At 33.9% G+C, this 17,170-nt stretch overlaps 1 protein-coding gene across 4 annotated transcripts in view; it reads left to right on the top strand.

Moving 5' to 3' along the window:
• LOC141497715 (lipoxygenase homology domain-containing protein 1-like) overlaps nt 1-17,170 on the top strand; it is a 710,463-nt gene that overhangs the window by 540,169 nt on the left and 153,124 nt on the right. For all 4 annotated transcript variants that reach the window (XM_074200482.1, XM_074200484.1, XM_074200481.1 and 1 more), the window contains one exon: nt 3,501-3,632. In XM_074200482.1, the coding sequence (XP_074056583.1) occupies nt 3,501-3,632 (132 nt within the window). The remainder of the gene's footprint in view (nt 1-3,500; nt 3,633-17,170) is intronic.

Genomic DNA, 17,170 nt, shown 5'->3' with positions numbered 1-17,170 from the left:
TATTCAGAGAAGACCTGGAAATCTGATCTTCTTGTTTTTAAGGCTGATTTTTCCTGAAATAGCTTTCCCAGCACTGATGTATTATTTCTCTTAGATATCCTATAATTTGTTAAAAAATAATTCTACTCTACATGTTTGAAGAATAATTGTTAAAATCCTGCAATTTTATACTACTTCAACAAGATTCCTGAGTTACAAAAGATGATCATATCTCTTTAGTAGTTTGTGGCAAAAGCAGTATCGATACAGTTACAATAAATTCCGTTCAAGGATTACTAAGTCACTAATGTGCACCAAAATTCCTATTACAATCATCCCCCCCCCCCAAAAAAAGTGCCTAATTATATGTTCAGTTCCTGCATACTAATTTACTAGGCACTTTGCAATGTCTTCAGGGAGCTGAAGAGAAAGAAACTGACATACATCTCATTTGTTCTTGACTTATATTAAATTCTTATTTTATTTTGCCACATCACTCATTCTGGGTTTCCTACAATACCCACAAAAGCAAAACTAGTTCAGAGGTGTGTACCTTAATTTCTCCCCTATTTTCAGAATCTATCTTTTAAAATTTTCCTTTTGCTAATTCAGTTCTGAAGAGCTGACAGACTAGACATTATTCTCTGAGATAATGTAATTTCTAGCAAAGTATTCATTATCCAAAAAAATGCTACAATGAAAATTTATGAATGTATGTTGCTATGGTATGAAGGACTTTGATTTCTTCTCAGAGAGGTGATATTCTGTGCAAATATAAAAGGTTGTAAAAAAATAGCCATAATATTTTTACTTTTTATTTCAAGCATTGCATGTGACCTGTTGAATTTATTGATTGATGGAATCTTTGTCTTAGAAAGTCAAAATATAACACAAATACACTCCAGTGATTATATCAGTAATTTTTCAAAAAAGAAAATTATTAATTTGGGCACTTATTGTTTTTACTTTTTGACAGTTGTTTCAGAGGAAATTTAATTGGACATATTAATTATCAATATTCACCTTCATGATTTTGACAAATGATACAATTTGTCTATTTTTGATTAGAGAAAATTAAAACCTTAATCATTTTTCATATAATGTGCAAAAATTTTCCCATGTTATGTTTTATGCAGATACATTGAGAAGAATGACCTACAATTGCATATTATCTGGTTCAATGAAAGAGTCATTTTCAGCAGGACTCTTACGATGTCATGTTTATTAGAATTTTTTATTTTAAAAATTAGTTTTCTTTTTTTCTGCTTCTTCTCAAATTTGTCACAACCCATGTGTTTATGATGTAATTCAAATTTTAAAAGTTTTCTTTTAAAGTTTTTCTACTTCTGTATTATTTATACAGCTCAATATATTCAGCTCAATAAATCTCTTATGCATGAGTTCTATGAAGTAAAAGCAGAGAGCAAAACATAGCATTTACTTAAGAAAAGCATAAGATCCTGAGAATTGTACACAAGATAATAAGAGTACATACAAAAATAAGATTAGGCAGCACAGAGTAGTGGATAGGGTACTTGAAGGTACAAGACATTAATTTAATTCCTGGTTCTTTAGCATCATGAAAAATTTTTTTGGGACTCATATTCTCACCTGTAAAATTAGGAAGTAGGATTGTGGCCTTATATTACTTCTATCTATTAAATATTCATAATTAAAAGAAGACTAAGAAATTCAATAAGGGAAATCTACAAAGAAGTAAAACTCTTCTGCAAAATTTAAAACATTTTTAAAAAATGTTAAGTTTTCCCATTAAAAAATAAAAAAAATTCCATCATAGTTTATTCTATTGACTAGCTGATTAAAAGTGAATAAATATATGTTGTTTGACTCTGAGCTGGAAGTTATCTTAAGCATCATTTAGTTTAATTGTTTCATTTCAAGAATGAGGAATCTGAGGGGAAGCTAGGTGGCACAGTGGATAGAACACTGGCCCTGGAGTCAGGAGTACCAGAGTTCAAATCTGGCTTCAGACACTTAATAATTACCTAGCTGGGTGACCTTGGGCAAGCCAATTAACCCCATTGCCTTACAAAAAAAAAAAACAACTAAAAAAATAGCAATGTCAGGAAGGAAGTCTGACTAACTAAAAACAGCTATGACCCAAATTGCTGATGATTAACTAAATTCATGTTTTAAAACATAAAATCAAATGAAAAAATTCATTTATGTTTAGACTTAGAAATTGTTTTTTAAAATCTGTTTCTTGGGAAGTACAGTACCTTTTAGCAAAAATGAAGTTTCCCTGATAACCTTTTTTAGTTAGGTCTAATTTTGCTTTTGCTATGTCTAACATTATGAAGGAGTGAACAAATCTTTCTTTTATTTTAAAAAATTTAATATTCATTTTTAACATTCTTTTTTTTAAACATCTTAAGTTCCAAATTCTTTCATTTCCTCCTACTCCCTCCCCAACCCACTGACAAGCCAAACAATATGAAATTAAATTTTCAAAATAATGCAAAACATATTTCTACATTACTCATATTTTTAAAAAGCAAAAAAAAACAAAGTGGGAAAATTATATTTGAATTTGCAGAGTACTTCAGTTCTCTATCTGGAAGTGGCTAGCATCAGGATTTCTTTGAAATTCTATTGAATCATTGCATTGATCAGAATAGCTAAATCTTTCACAGTTGATCATTAAAATAGTGCTGTTGCTGTGCAGAATAACCTTCCTGTTCACCTTACTTTGAATCGTATTTTGGAAACCATTTCACACATCATTTTTTTATAGCACAATATTACTCCATCATAGTCATAGGTCACAACTTGTTCAACCGTTCCCCAACTGATAAGTGTCCACTAGATTTCTACTTCTTAGTCACAACAAAAAAGTTGTTATAAATATGTTTATATATGTGGGGCCATTCACTTTTTCATTGATGTTTTTGAGATATAAGCTAGTAGTGTTATTTCTGGGTCAAAGTGCATGCCCAGTCATATAGCCCTATGGTCAAAGTTTGATATTACTCTCCATGATGGTTAGATCAGGTCACAACTCTATCAGCAATGCATTAATGACCTGATTTTTCCACATCCCCTCCAGTATTGCTTTTCTCTCATATTAGTCAGTCTGGTAGGTGTAAGGTAATACCTCCAAGTTTTTTTAATTGGCAGTTCTCTAAGCAATAAAGATTTAGAGTCTATTTCATATGACTTTATATAACTTTGATTTCTTCTTCTGAAAACTGTTTGCTCATCTCCTTTGACCATAGTATCAGTTGGGGAATGGCTCTCATTTTGAAAATTTGTCTCAATACTAGAGAAATGAGGTCTTTATAAGAGAAATTTGCTGCAGAATTTTTGATATTACTTCATATTTTTTTTGCAAAAATGTAGTTTCCCTGATGACAGTTTTTAGTTGGGTCTATTTTTGCTTTTGCTATATATAAGATCAAAATTGCTACCTCTGCCTTTTTTACTTCAGTTGAAGCATATTAGATTTTGCTCTAGTCCTTTATTTTAACACTGTGTCTTTCTCTTCCATTTATTTTAACCAGATAAATGGTTTTTGGATGAAGTTATTATAAAGGAAGGACATACCTCTGTCATTAGTCATATCTTTGCTCATCAAAATTGGATCAGAAAACATTCAGAAAAAGAATTTAGTGAAGTTATAATTCCACTGAAAGGTAATACCAGTCTTATTTTATAGATGCTATTATACCATTGCTCAATCTAGAAAAGAATATTAAAGTTTCCACTATACGAATAGTTCAATTGCAATCCTTGTAATCTAAATAGTGCTTCAAATTACAATATGGACAGGATTCATAAACAAGGATTCAAAGATTAATTCACTAAAGATGAAAAATAAATAAATAAAGTTAAAGGATTATTGTTTTGAACTTTGTCTTGCATGAGCTTGTCATGCTATGAAAAGAAGTATATAAAGAAAGAAAGAAATTAGTTTCTTACAGTTTTAGGTGTTTGGAAATATTTTACCTAATGCTTCTGTAATATTGAGGGGAAGTAGCAATTGGTCAGGTGGCACAGTGGATAGAGCACTGGCCCTGGAGTCAGGAAATTCTAAATTCAAATCTGGCCTCAGACACTTAATAATTACCTAGCTATGTGACCTTGGGCAAGTCACTTAACTCCATGGTCTTGCTAAAACAAAAAAATAAAAAATATTGAGGGGGAGGTTGTAATATTTTTTTTACATTCATTCAAATACCTATGTTTATTTTTAAGTTATAAAATTTTCTTGCACCCTTCTCCCCTCAGCAGTGAACAGTGAAGTTAATATTTTGCATATACATTTCTGTTAAGCATATTTACAAAATAAAGAAATATATGAGATTTTTTTTAAAAAAGTGAATGAGAAGACTTCCAGCCAAGATGGCAGAGAAAAGACAGGCACTGTGTTAAAGTCTCCTGATCTTCTCTCATATATAATATGAAACAAACCTCTTAACAGAAACCCGATCGACAAAACCCAGAAAGAGAAGATAGGAGAAGAATATCTATCTCAAAGTTTGTCTTCTGGGATAGTGGATGAGCCTGGGTGCAGAAGGAACACTCTGTGGGGAGCACAAGACAGCGTGAGAGCCTAAGAGCCTGAGAGCCTGAGAGCCTGACAGCAGGACTGGCCTGATTGGCTGCCAGGGCTTGGGCTAACTGGGAAGGAGAGGTATCGGTTGTGGCACTGAAACTCTGGAGCTTGCAGGCAGGGCTGGAGGGTGAGTTCTAGTGTGGGAGAGTTGCAGAAATTGATACCTGGGCTCCTCTGGTCTGGGGGAACTTAGTCTGTATCTTCCTTTCAGCTAAAGCCTTTTCCTAGAACAAACACAATTCTAGCCCACCTCCAACCCAGGTGCAGGTGTGAGCAGCAGAACTCTCTCAGCTGTGAATAGGGAGAGAAATTACCTTGCCCTAGGGCAAAGCCCATCATTTTTCACAGAGAAAAATATTCAGCAGCTTCAACCCCTAACCCCAGGCCAAGGGAGAGTGCCTCAAATCAAGGTCACAGAGATTCCACAGAAAGCAACCAACACAGTCTACTGGCCAACCCACTTGTAGTTACTAAACCAAAGTTAATAAATCCTCTAGATATCTCAGCACCAAACCTCTGTGAAACAGCCCCTCCCCAGCACAAGGTCTTATGAAAATGAAGAAAGTTCAGAGGGAAGGAGGGTCCAAAGAAAAATTCCTAGAAGGAAAAGACCCTAACTCAGAGGGACCTAGAACCTCTGAGGAGAATATGATCTAGTTTCCAGCACAGAAAGACTTCCTTGAAGAAATCAGGAAGGAGTTTAAAAATCAATTGGAAAATTTGGGAGAGAAAATTAACACCTTGCAACAAGAAAACAAATCATTGGAAAATACAATTGAACAAATACAAAATGAGCATAATTATCTCAAAGCCTCAATTGGTAAAATGGAAAACTTACCAAAATAGAACTGACCAATTGGGAAAAGAGTTGCAAAAGGAAAAAGAAGAAATTTCTTCTCTAAAAAAAGAATGGAGTCTGTGGAAACTAATGACTTCATGAGACAGCAAGAGTCTGTTAAAACCAAAAAATCAAAAACAAAATGGAAGAAAATGTAAAAATACCTCATCAGCAAAACCACTGACCTCAAGAATAGATCAAGAAGGGACAAGCTGAGAATTATTGGTCTTCCTGAAAACATTGAAGAGAAAAAATATTGGACCTAATATTGCAGGATTTAGTGATGAAAAACTGCATTGATATCATGGAACTGGAGGAAAAAATAGTTATTTGAAAGAATATATTGATCCCCTACAGAAAGGGATTCTAAAATGAAAACACTAAGGAATGTTGTGGCCAAATTCCAGAACTATCAGATAAAAGAGAAAATCCTGCAAGCAGCCAGAAAGAAACAAATTAGATACCATGGAGCCACAGTAAGGATTATGCAGGACCTGGCTGCATCAACATTAAGGGATCAAAGGGCCTGGAATGAGATATTACGAAGAGCAAGGGAACTTGGAATACAGCAAGAATCCACTACACAGCAAAACTGAGTCTTCTCTTCCAGGGGAAAAGATGAACATTTAATGAAATGGGAAACTTCCAACATTTCCTGAAGAAAAGACCAGAGCTAAATAGAAAATTTGGACAAAAAACAGGAGGTTCAAGAGACACATGAAAAGGTTAAAAAGGGGGGGGGGTCAAAGGAAAAAAAAACTGCTATCCAATAAGATGAAACTGACTATATCCCCACATGGGAGAAAGATACTCATAATTCTTGAGAATTGTAACTCTGTTAGAGAGAATTTACTTAGCCAGAAGTGATAGACACTTATGAATTTTCTGTGACTCAGATAGAATGATTTAAAAACAATACCTCCCTAAAAACAGGGACAACAAGGAGACAGGAGGATGGAGGATATTGAATGATGTAAATCTCCTTACATTAAGAGGTACAAAAGGCCTATTGTAATTGAGGGGAAGAAGGGAGGAGGTGAGAACTATCTGAATCTTCCTCTCATCAGACTTGACTTAAAGTTAACTTACACACACACTCAGTTAAGTTAAGTCTTAAGTTAAGAAACTCACCTTTCAAGTATTAAAAGGGGGGGGTAAATGGGAGGAATGGGGAGGTAGAGAAAAAGGGGAGCTAACTGGAGGATGAAGGTGAAAAGGGATAGGAAAAAGAAGGGAGTGTGTTGATATAGGATGGCAAACACACTGAACGTGGAAGTATTCAGAAACAAAGTTCTGGGGAATATGGATAAAGCAAAAAAAGGGGAAAAATACAGAGAGAAGATAGCATGGAGGGCAATAAATAGTAATTATAACTTTGAAAGTGAATAGGGGCAGCTAGGTGGCATAGTGGATAAAGCACCAGGCCTCAAGTCAGGAGTACCTGGGTTCAAATCCATTCTCAGACAATTAATAATTACCTAGCTGTGTGGCATTGAGCAAGCCACTTAACCCCGTTTGCCTTGAAAAAAAAAGTGAATGAGATGAGCTCTCTCTCTTAAAATATAAGTGAATAGCAGAGTGGATCAAAAACCAGAATCCTACAACATGCTATTTACAAGAATCTCATTTGAAGCAGAGATACATATAGAGTAAAGGTAAAAAGTTGAAGCAAAATATATTTTGCTTCAGCTGAAGTGAAAAAAGTAGGGGGTAGCAATCCTTATAAGAGATAAGGAAGAAAACTATATCCTCCTAAAATGTACCATAGACAATAAAATAATTTCAATATATATATATATATTCACCTAATGGCAAAGCATCCAAATTCTTAGAGGAGAAGTTGAAAGAGCTACAGGAAGACATAGCCAGTAAAACTCTACTAGTGGGAGACCTCAACCTTTCACTCTCAGATTTAGATAAATCTAACCATAAAATAAACAAGAAGGAAGTTAAGGGTTGCTCGGGGACCTATTCCGAGCCTTCCTGCTCGAGGACCTATCCCGAGCCTTCCTGCTCGGCCACACTACCCCGAGCCTTCGCCTGGATACATACCTTTCCCCGGTCTTCGGTCGTCACGGACCCGTCGGTCTTCGGACGCCGGACCCTCCTTTGGGGAAGGAGGGCAATAACTGGACAGAACACCCGGTTGCAGTCTAACAGCAGGTCTTTATTGCTTACATAGCAGCGAAAAAAATGGCTCTCTCCTTCCCCAGTCCCATCCCTTATATAGTCTTCTGCTCCTCCCCCGAGCTCCTCCCCTGTTCCTCCCTCATGGGCGGAGCCATTCCTGTTACTGGGGCGTTCCCAGCACCCATGTGGGCGGGTTCACACCCCCAGGCGTCTCCTAACCCATAGGTGGCCAAGGTCCAGAGCTGGGTCCAGAGCAAAGGGTGTAAATAGATTGTTAGAAAACCTAGGCATGATAGACTTATAGAGGAAATTGAATGGAGAAAGAAAAGAATATACTTTTTTCCTGAAGTACATGGCACTTACACAAAAATTGATCATGTACCAGGGCATAAAAATCTAATGATCACTTGCAGAAAGGCAGAAATAATGAATACATATTTCTCAGGTCAAAATGCAATAAAAATCATAAGTAATATTGGTCCAGGGAGATATAGACCCCAAACTAATTGGAAACTAAATAACCTCATTTTTAAAAAAGGGAGGATCAAACAACAAATTGTAGAAAGAATTAATTATTTCATTCTAGATAATGAAAATATTGAAATGACATACTCAAACCTATGGGATTCACTCAAGATGACTGTCAAGGCATATATTATATCTTTAAATACTTACATGAATAAATTAGAGAAAGAGGAAATAAATGAACTAAACATGCAACCAAAAATTAGAGAAGGAACAAATTAAAACCCCTCCATTTAAATCCCAAATATTAAAGAAACTAATACAATTGAAAGCAAGAAAGCTTTTGAACTAATAAATAAAACCAAGAGTTGGTTTTATGAAAAAACCCAATAAAATTGATAAATCTCTGGTCAATTTGATAAAAAAACAAAGAAGAAAACCAAATTGCTAATATCATGAATGAAAAAGGTGACTTCACCACCAATGAAGAGGAATTTGTCCAAATCTATGCCAAAACTTCTGACAATCTAAGTGAAATGGATGAATGTTTAAAAAATATAAGTTGCCCAGATTAAATGAAGAGGAAATTAAATACCAAAATAATCCTGTCTCAGAAAAAGAAATTCAACAAGCCATTATTAAACTCCCTAAGAAAAAAATCTCCAGGGCCAGATGAATTCACAAGTGAATTCTAGAAAACATTTAAGGAAAAATTGGTTCCAATTCTATATTGACTCTTTGGAAAAATAGGTAAAGATGGAACTCTGCCTAACTCCTTCTATGACACCAATATGGTACTGATACCTAAACCTGGAAGAGTTAAAACAGAAAAAGAAAATTATACGCTTATCTTCCTGATGAACATAGATGCAAAAATCTTAAATAAAATCTTAGCAGAATGGTTACAAGTTATCACTAGGATAATATACTATGATGAAGTAGGATTTATCCCAGGAATGCAGGGTTGGTTCAATATTAGGAAAACTGCTAGCATAATTAATTATATCAATGGCAAACCTATCAGAAATCATATGATTATATCAATAGATGCTGAAAAAGCTATTGGAAAAAATACAGCACCCATTCCTACTAAAAACACTAGAGAGTGTAGGAATAAAAGGATTGTTCCTTAGAATAATAAGCAGTATCTATCTGAAATCATCAACAAGCATTATATGTAATGGAGATAGACTAGAGGCATTCCCAATAAGAAATTGAAGAAATTAGAATTAGGAATGAAGAGACAAAACTCTCACTCGCTGTAGATGGCATGATGCTATAGAATCCCTCCCCAAAATCCAAAAAGCTACTAGAATTAATTATCAACTTTAGCTAAGTTGCAGGTTATAAAATAAACCCTCATTGATCCTCAACATTTTTATATATGAAGAGCAAAATACAGCAGAAAAAGCTAGAAAGAGAAATCCCATTCAAAGTAACCTCAGACAATATAAAATACCTGGGAATCTACCTGCCAAGTCAGACTCAGAAACTTTTTGAAAACAATTACAAAACACTTCTCATGCAAATAAAATCATATTTAAATAACTGGGCAAATATCAACTGCTTATAGATATGAAGAGCTAATATAATAAAAATTACAATTCTACCCAAACTAAACTACCTGTTTAGTGAACTACCAATCAAAGTTCTAAAAAATAAACTTAATAAGTTAGAAAAAGTTGTAAGTAAATTCATATGGAGAAATAAAAAGTCAAGAATTTCTAGAAATTGAATGAAAAAAAGTGCAAAGGAAGGTGACTTAGCCTTACCAGATCTAAAATTATACTATAAAGCATGTGTCATCAAAACTATCTGGTATTGGCTAAGAAATAGAGTCCTGAATCAGTGGAATAAACTATGTGCAATAGCAGGAAATGATTATAGTAATCTGCTGTTTGATAAACCCAAATAGTCTAGCTATTGGGATAAAAACTCTCTTCGATAAAAACTGTTGTGAAAATTTGAAGTTAATATGGTAGAAAATTGGATTGGACTAACACCTCACACCCTATACCATGATAGATCAAAAAAGATACAGGATAGGGGTGGCTAGGTGGCGCAGTGGATAAAGCACCAGCCCTGGAGTCAGTAGTACCTGGGTACAAATCCGGTCTCAGACACTTTATAATTACCTAGCTGTGTGGCCTTGGGCAAGCCACCTAACCCCATTTGCCTTGCAAAAACCTTAAAAATGATACAGGATTTAGACATAAAAAGCAATATTATAAGCAAACTAGGAGATCAAGGTGTAGTTTACCTGTCAGATCTATGGAAAGGAAGGCAGTTTATGACCAAGGAAGAGATGGAGAACATAACTAAATACAATGTAGATAATTTTGATTACATTAAACTAAAAAGCGTTTGCACAGACAAAGCCACTGTAAACAAGATAAAATGAAATATAGTAAATTGGGAAACAATTTTTATTACTAGTATTTCTGAAATAGGACTCATTTCTAAAATATACAGAGAACTGAGTCAAATTTTCAAAAAAACAAGCCATTTCCAATTGACAAATGGCCAAAGCATATGCAAAGGCAATTTACAGATGAGCAAATCAAAATGATGTGTACTCATATGAAAAAATTGCTCTAAATCATTACCTATTAGAGAAATGCAAATTAAAGCATCTCTGAGATACCACCTCATACTACTCATACTGGTCAATATGACCAGAAAGGACAATGATCAATGTTGGAAGGGATGTCAGAAATCTGGACACTAATACATTGTTGGTGGAGCTATGAACTCATCCAAACTTTCTGGAGAGCAATTTGGAATTACGCTCAAAAGGCAACAAAAATTTGCATACTCTTTGATCCAGCAATACCATATTTGGTCTATACCCTGAAGATATTATAAAAAAGAGTAAAAACATCACTTATACAAAAATATTCATAGCAGCCCTGTTTGTGGAGGCAAAGAATTAGAAATTTCAATTGGGGAATGGCTTAACAAACTGTGGTATATGTATGTCATGGAACACTATTGTTCTATTAGAAACTAAAATGAATTGGAATTCAGGGAAGACTGGAAGGATGTGCATGAACTGATGCTGAATGAGAAAAACATTGAACACCCTAATAGCAACATGGGGGTGATGGTCAACCTTAATAGACTTGCTCATTCCATCAGTGCAACAACCAGGCACAGTTTTGGGGTATCTGCAATGGAGAATACCATCTGTATCCAGAGAAAGAATTGGGGAGTTTGAAAAAAAAGACCAAAGATTATTACCTTTAATTTAGAAAAAAACAGTTATCTTTTATAATTTTACTACATTATTATACTTTATTTTTCTTCCTGAAGTATATAATTTATCTCTCATCACATTCAGCTTAGATCAAGGTATACCATGAAAACAATGTAAAGAGTAACACACTGCCTACTGTGGAGGTGTGGGGGGAAGAAGAGTAGGGGAAAATTGTAAAACTCAAAATAAATAAAATCTTTCTAAAAAAAACCCCAAAAGTGAATGTAGTGTTCATCAGATTCTGAAGGATTTTTTGTTTTGTTTTGTTTTTCTTCCTCTGGATGGGAATAGCATTGTCCATAGCCAGTCAATAGTGTTGTTCGAGCTCTCTGAACTGCTCCTTCCATCAGAGTTCATCATCTTGCAATTGTTTTTGAAGTGTACATTGTTCTCTTCATTCTGCTTCCGCCTTTCAGCATCAGATCCTGTAATTTATTCCTTGCTTTTCTAGAGTTCTACCATTTATGGTTTCTTATGGAACAATAATATTTCATAGTATTCATGTAACATAACTTGTTTAGCCATTCCCCAATTGATGGGCATTGCCTCAATTTCCAATTCTTTGCCACTGCAAAAAGAGCTGCTGTGAATATTTTGGAACATGTGGAACTGTTCCTATATTTTATGATTTCTTCTGAACGTAGACCTATAATTGGAATTGCTCTTTGGGCATAGTTTCATACTGTTCTCCAGAATGGCTTGATCACAACTCCAACAGCAATGCATTAATGTCCCAATCCTCCCACAATATCTCTAACATTGATCATTTTCCCATTTCATATCTTAGCCAATCTGATAGGTGTGAAATGATGTCTCAGAGTTGTTTAAATTTGCATTTCTCTAATCAATAATGATTTGGAGCATTTTTTCATATGATTATATATAGCTTTGATTTCTTCATTTGAACACTATTCATATAATTTGTGGACTGTATAAATTGAAAATAAGGAGAATTTAAAGACTTAAATAGTAGAGCTGCATCTCTACACATTCACCCTTTATTAAAATAATAGAACCTCAAATATTAATACTGAAATTTACTTTGGAGACCATTGATTTACATTTCTGGTTGAGGTTGAAAACGGTCATAGAGTAGTAGGAAGATAATTGAAAATAAGACAAGTATATACCAATATATATAACTCAATCAACTTAAAATCCACCATGATAACGTTCATGAACATTTTTTTCTGATTTTGATATAGTTTGGTATGAAAATGAATGAAATAAACACCTTAAATTCATTAAAATGTTATAGAAATATAGTAAAAAGTAAGAGATTTTTTCTCTTCCTAATTTTATATTCTTACAGATGAAGTCACTGAGGGCTTGAGACATTAAAAGGTTTGTACAAGGTCTCAAAATTAATTAGTGATGGAAATGGGAACTAAAATTCGGATCTTCTGATACTTTATGTCAAAAGTAAGCTGCCATCTAGATTTTCAAACAGCCTAGTCCCTAAAAGTTGGTTCCTATCAGTGACTAGTTTTCTCATCTTCTTTCTGTAACTCTTTTATGAAGAAAAACTTGCAAAATAATGATTCTTACCTTTTCATATATTCTAGAATTCAAGACCTTATATGTGACATTTTAACAAGACTTTGATATTTTTTCTTATGTGAATAATGAATTCATTTAACATATAATAACATATTGTATAATATAATTGGATATTGTATACAATACATGATACTAGTGGAAAGCAAAATGAGTTCCAAACTTATAATTCATTGTCAAATTATGCTATCATAGTGCTTTTCTCAAAAAAGATAACTGACAGCTGTCTATTGTTCATTAAAACACTATTTCAGAGCCTAGTAACCTATGAGAAAATAATATAATTGTATTTTAAGAGATTGTGATCAATACAAAATAACTTTAAATAATGCAAGTAGGGACATATTGTTATATCATAGGTATTGTTTAAAATTCTCAAATTTTTAAATGGAAGAAAGATGACCCTGAAAACAGAAAATTTTCCACCTCTCCTGTGTTCCAATTGGGAATATAGCTGAATTGGTTCTATATATTTCTATGTGAAAACATTCAGAGTGCCTGGCTTTTATTAATGGGAAATTCTCAAAAGAGCTAGGCACCATCCAAAATATTGCTTCTGAAAAACCTTTTATTTTCTCATCATCATAACTCTAAGAGCTTTCATGTATTTTCTTACTTGATTTTCACAATAACCCTATGGAATAGATAGTAAAAATGTCATCAATTCTATTTTCCCAATAAGAAAATTGAGACATTAAATAACGTTCTTCAGATAATCCAATTAATTAGTCATAAAGTCTACGTCTTGAGTGTAAATCTAAGGTGCTTTTTATTAACCCAGACTAGCTCGCTCACTTACTCAGAAGGCTCTCCTAGCTCATCAGAAGAACTGCTATAGCCCGACTTTTATCTATTTTTTCTCTCGGTGACCCCTTTCCTTCAATCAAGTCATTTTTGAGACCATTTGCCTCATAAAAACTCTATACACAATTTACACTTCAAGGCTTTACTTGTCCTATTTGTTGCCCTTCTGTTGATCCAAATTCTTGCCTTTCATTTGTGACCTATCTCTATTCTAGAAGGGCTTTTTTCTTCTAGAAGGGCTTTTTCTTTTTTTTTTAATTAATTTTTAATAAAGATATTATTTGAATTTTACAATTTTCCCCCCAGTCTTACTTCCCTCCCCTCACTGCCCCCATGGAAAGCAATCTGTCAGTCTTTACTTTGTTTCCATGTTGCACCTTGATCTAAATTGGGTGTGATGAGAGAGAAACCATATCCTTAGAGAAGAGATAAGAAGTCTAAGAGGTAACAAGATCAGACAATAAGATATCTGTGTTTTTCTAAATTAAAGGGAATAGTCCTTGAACTTTGTTCAAACTCCACATCTCCTTATCTGGATACAGATGGCACTCTCCTTTGCAGACCGCCCAAAATTGTTCCCAATTGTTGCACTGATGGAATGAGCCAGTCCCTCAAGGTTGATCATCACTCCCATGTTGCTGTTAGGGTATACGGTGTTTTTCTAGTTCTGCTCATCTCACACAGCATCAGTTCATGCAAATCCCTACAGGCTTCCCTGAAATCCCATCATTCCTGGCTTCTAACAGAACAATAGTGTTCCATAACATACATATACCACAGCTTGCTAAGCCATTCCCCAATTAAAGGACATTTACTTGATTTCCGATTCTTTGCCACCACAAACAGGGTTGGTATAAATATTATTGTACAAGTAACGTTTTTACCCTTTTTCATCATCCCTTCAGGATATATATACCCAGTAGTGGTATTGTTGGATCAAAGGGTATTCACATTTTTGTTGCCCTTTGGGTGTAGTTCCAAATAGCTCTCCAGAAGGGTTGGGTGAGTTCACAGCTCCACCAACAGTGTAATAGTGTGCCAGATTTCCCACAACCCTTCCAACAAGGATCATTATCCTTTCTGGTCATATTGGCCAATCTGAGAGGTGTGAGGTGGTACCTCAGAGAAGCTTTAATTTGCATTTCTCTAATAATTAATGATTTAGAGCTTTTTTTCATATGGCTATGAATTGCTTTGATCTCCTCAACTGTAAATTGCCTTTGCATATCCTTTGACCATTTGACAATTGGGGAATGGATTTTTGTTTTAAAAATATAACTAAGTTCTCTGTATATTTTAGAAATGAGTCCTTTGTCAGAATCATTAGTTATAAAGATTGTTTCCCAATTTACTACATTTCTTTTGATCTTGGTTACAGTGGTTTTAACTGTGCAAAAGCTTTTTAATTTCATGTAATCGAAATCATCTAATTGGTTTTTGGTTACGTTCTCCAACTCTTCCTTAGTCATATACTGCTCTCCTTTCCATAGATCTGACAGGTAAGCTAGTCCTTGATCTTCTAATTTGCTTATAGTATTGTTTTTTATGTCTAAGTCCTGTAACCATTTGGATCTTATCTTGGTAAAGGGTGTTAGGTGTTGGTCTAATCTAAGTTTCTTCCATGCTATCTTACAATTATCCCAGCAATTTTTATCAAAGAGGGAGTTTTTATCACAATGGCCGGACTCTTTGGCTTTATGAAACAGCAGATTACTATAATCAACTCCTGATTTTACACCTAGTCTATTCCACTGGTCCACCAATCTATTTCTTAGCCAATACCAAACAGTTTTGATGACTGTTGCTTTATAATATAATTTTAGATCAGGTAGGGCTAAGCCACCTTCTTTTGTACTTTTTTCATTAAGCTCCTGGCAATTCTTGACTTTTTAATTTCTCCATATGAATTTACTTACAATTTTTTCTAACTCATTAAAGTAAGTTTTTGGAATTTTGATTGGCAGGGCTAGATAGTTTTGTTTTGGTAGAATTGTCATTTTTAGTATATTACCTCTACCTATCCATGAGCAGTTGATATTTGCCCAGTTATTTAAATCTGATTTAATTTGTGTAAGAATTGTTTTATAATTATTTTCAAAAAGATTCTGAGTCTGTCTTGGCAAATAGACTCCCAAATATTTTATATTGTCTGAGGTTACTTTGAATGGGATTTCTCTTTCTAGCTCTTCCTCTTGTATCTTGCTAGACATATATATAGAAAAGTTGAGGATTTATGAGAGTTTATTTTATAACCTGCAACTTTGCTAAAATTGCTGATTGTTTCCAGTAGTTTTTTGGATGATTTCTTAGGATTCTCTAGGTAGACCATCATGTCATCTGCAAAGAGTGAGAGTTTTGTCTCTTCCTTCCCAATTTTAATTCCTTCAATTTCTTTTTATCTCTAATTGCTGATGCTAACATTTCTAATACAATATTGAATAGTAGTGGTGATATTGGGCACCCTTATTTCACACCTGATCTTATTTGGAATTCCTCTAGCCTCTCCCCACTGAATATAATGCTTGTTGATGGTTTCAGATAGATACTGCTAATTATTTTAAGGAACAGTCCATTTATTCCTACACTCTCTAGTCTTTTTAGTAGGAATGGTTGCTGTATTTTGTCAAAAGTTTTTCTGCATCTATTGATATGATAATATGATTTCTGATAGGCTTGTTGTTGATATAATTGAGTATACTAACAGTTTCCTAATATTGAATCAACCCTGCATTCCTGGAATAAATCCTACTTGATCATAATGTATTATCCTAGTGATGACTTGTTGCAATCATTTTGCTAAGATTTTATTTAAGATTTATGCATCTATATTTATCAGGGAAATAGGTCTATAAATTTCTTTCTCTGTTTTAACTCTTCCTGGTTTAGGTAACAGCACCATATTGGTTTCATTGAAAGAGTTAGACAGAGTTCCATCTTTCCCTATTTTTCCAAAGAGTTTATATAGAATCGGAACCAATTGTTCCTTAAATGTTTGGTAGAATTCACTTGTGAATCCATCAGGCCCTGGAGATTTTTTTATGGTGTTCAATTATTGCTTGTTAAATTTCTTTTTCTGAGATAGGGTTGTTTAGGTATTTAATCTCTTCTTCATTTAACATGGGCAACGTATATTTTTGTAAATATTCATCCATTTCACTTAGATTATTAAATTTATTGGCATAGAGTTGGGCAAAATATTTTTGAATTATTACTTTAATTTCCTCCTCATTGGTGGTGAATTCACCTTTTTCATTTATGATACTAGCAATTTGGTTTTCTTATTTCTTTTTTTTAAACAAATTGACCAGAGGTTTATCAATTTTATTGGCTTTTTCATAATACCAACTTTTGGTTTTATTTATTAATTCAATAGTTTTTTTTGCTTTTGATTTTATTAATTTCTCCTTTAATTTTTAGAATTTCTAATTTGGTATTTAATTGGAGATTTTTGATTTGTTTTTTCTCTAATTTTTTTAGTTGTATGTTTAGTTCATTGATTTCCTCTTTCTTCAATTTATTCATGTAAGCATTTAGAGCTATAATATATCCCCTGAGAGTCGTTTTG

This window comes from Macrotis lagotis, chromosome X, assembly GCF_037893015.1.
Source record: "Macrotis lagotis isolate mMagLag1 chromosome X, bilby.v1.9.chrom.fasta, whole genome shotgun sequence".
Taxonomy (NCBI): Eukaryota; Metazoa; Chordata; class Mammalia; order Peramelemorphia; family Peramelidae; genus Macrotis; species Macrotis lagotis.
Note: the sequence above shows the minus strand (reverse complement) of the source record. Positions and strands in the feature narration are given on the sequence as shown.